The sequence below is a fragment of the Melampsora larici-populina genome (genome assembly GCF_000204055.1).
Source record: "Melampsora larici-populina 98AG31 unplaced genomic scaffold MELLAscaffold_16, whole genome shotgun sequence".
Taxonomy (NCBI): domain Eukaryota; kingdom Fungi; phylum Basidiomycota; class Pucciniomycetes; order Pucciniales; family Melampsoraceae; genus Melampsora; species Melampsora laricis-populina.
Window position 1 is genome coordinate 984,149 of NW_006768780.1, and position 2,027 is coordinate 986,175.

A 2,027-nucleotide genomic window follows, 5' to 3' on the forward strand; every position below is an offset into this window, starting at 1 on the left:
GATTATGCGACGATGGTTATCGGGCTTCCTTCGATAAAAATCTCGGAATCATTACAGATCAGGATGGCAAGGTAGTTCTCAAAATGCGGCGGAATCCTCAAACCAATAGATTATGGATTCCGGAACTTAATATCATATCTACCAATGCCTTCTTTTCCTACACTGATCCTCAAAAGCTTGCCGGTCTGTGGCACAAGCGATTGGGGCATCTACATCCTGATGCTGTCATTTCCTTTCTCCGACGATTTAAGTCTATATCCTTATCTCGAAAAGATTTCCTGCCTTGTGACGCTTGTGCTTTGGGGAAACTTACTCAATCTCCATCCACCTCTTCATTTCATCGATCACCGGATTTACTTAACGTTGTACATAGCGATCTGCTAGGACCAATCAATCCTCAGACCAAGACAGGATTTAAATACATCGTTACATTTATTGATGATCATACCCGTTTCTGTTCGATTTATCTTTTGAAATCTAAAAGTGACACTTTTGAATCCTTCAAGCAATACAAAACATTGATGGAAAAGAAGTGTGGTCGTAAGATTCTTAAATTAAAATCAGACCGCGGTGGCGAGTACTCCTCAACTCAATTCATGAATTTTCTCAAACAAGAAGGCATCGAGGTTGAGAGAGGTCCTTCTGAGCGTCCCATGGCGAATTCAGTATCTGAGCGTTTCGGTCGCACCCTCCTGGGAAGGCTACGAAGCCAGTTGATAGAATCAGGCCTCCCGCTACATCTTTGGGGGGAACTGGCTAAATACTCTTCTCTTCAAATAAATTGCTCTCCTCATGCAGCTCTTCAGCACCGATCTCCTATGGAGGTTTTTCAATCACTACTCCCATCTCATGTTCATCCTTTTGATTATGATCGACTCAAGCCTTTTGGTTCACTATGCTTTGCAGTGGACCGCACCCAGAAGTCTAAAGTGGGTCCTCTGGCTCGACGATTTATTTTTGTAGGGCTTGAAGAGGGGGCCAGGGCTGCTCGTCTGTGGGACAAGTCGACGGGTCGAATCTTTGTGACCGGTGATGTTGTGTACCGGGAGGAAATTTTTCCTGGGAAGCATCCGACTCTGTCTCCGAATGTTCCGGAGGAACTTCTTATCCCCAACTACTCAGATACCATCATCCATCGTCAACCAGATGTGACTCACAATTCAGATCCAATTCCTGAACCATCACAGGAGGATTCATCAACACCTCCTTCGCCACAATACCCTAAGGTTCGTATACCCTTGAGTGGTTCCATCCACTCTCCTCGACAATCCCAGGACAAGTCAACACCAACTGTCGTTCCTGAACCGTCGATCAACACAACTCCACCTCGCAGACATGCGACATATCGTGATGCTGTTGTTTTGGATACTCCATCAGATCCATCGATTCACTCGTCGGCATCATCTGTAAATCAAGATTCTCTGCCTGACTCTAACATTCCTGATCGGGAACATCTACCTAAGTCGGGAGATTCATAACCTCTATCCCCTGTTTCTCCTGTTCTTGTTTCATCCAGACCCGAGGCTTCTGCATCATCACCAGGACCTACGCCACCATCTGAAATAGAACCACCAGCAGAACCGACCCCTCCTCCTTCACCTACAAGGGTTCCAAGTCCTGCTCCAGCCCCTGTTCCTCAACCGGTACCTCAACCACAGGCATCAGTAGCGCCTGTTTGCAAATCCACTCGATCACGGGCCGCACCTCAGCGTTATGGCTTTCCTTCAACATCAGTCGCCACCACTTCGTCTTTTGGACCGATGATCATCACCGGAAAGAAAACAATCATACCGGACAGGTGGGGATTTTCGGCCACGACTGGAACGGACCCGGATAGTCCATCTTATTATCAAGCCATGAACGGACCCGACAGACAAGCCTGGACGCATGCTATGGAACAGGAATTCAACTCATTAATGGAGCACTCGGTAGGAAAACTGGTAGATCCTCCACCCGATGCCAATATCCTTGGGGGGATGTGGATATTCAACAAGAAACGAGATGAATACAATCGAGTCGTACGTTAC

The 2,027-nt window shown here is 46.9% G+C and overlaps 1 protein-coding gene across 1 annotated transcript; it reads right to left on the minus strand.

Annotated features, from left to right (window-relative positions):
- Positions 1 to 1,153: 1,153 nt before the first annotated feature.
- On the minus strand, positions 1,154 to 1,789 carry MELLADRAFT_106114 (uncharacterized protein; the record flags this gene model as incomplete). Its single annotated transcript, XM_007409569.1, has 3 exons — positions 1,154 to 1,353; positions 1,459 to 1,629; positions 1,759 to 1,789. 3 exons carry the CDS (start codon positions 1,787 to 1,789, stop codon positions 1,154 to 1,156), a joined length of 402 nt encoding a protein of 133 aa, XP_007409631.1.
- Between the last annotated feature and the right edge of the window lie 238 nt (positions 1,790 to 2,027).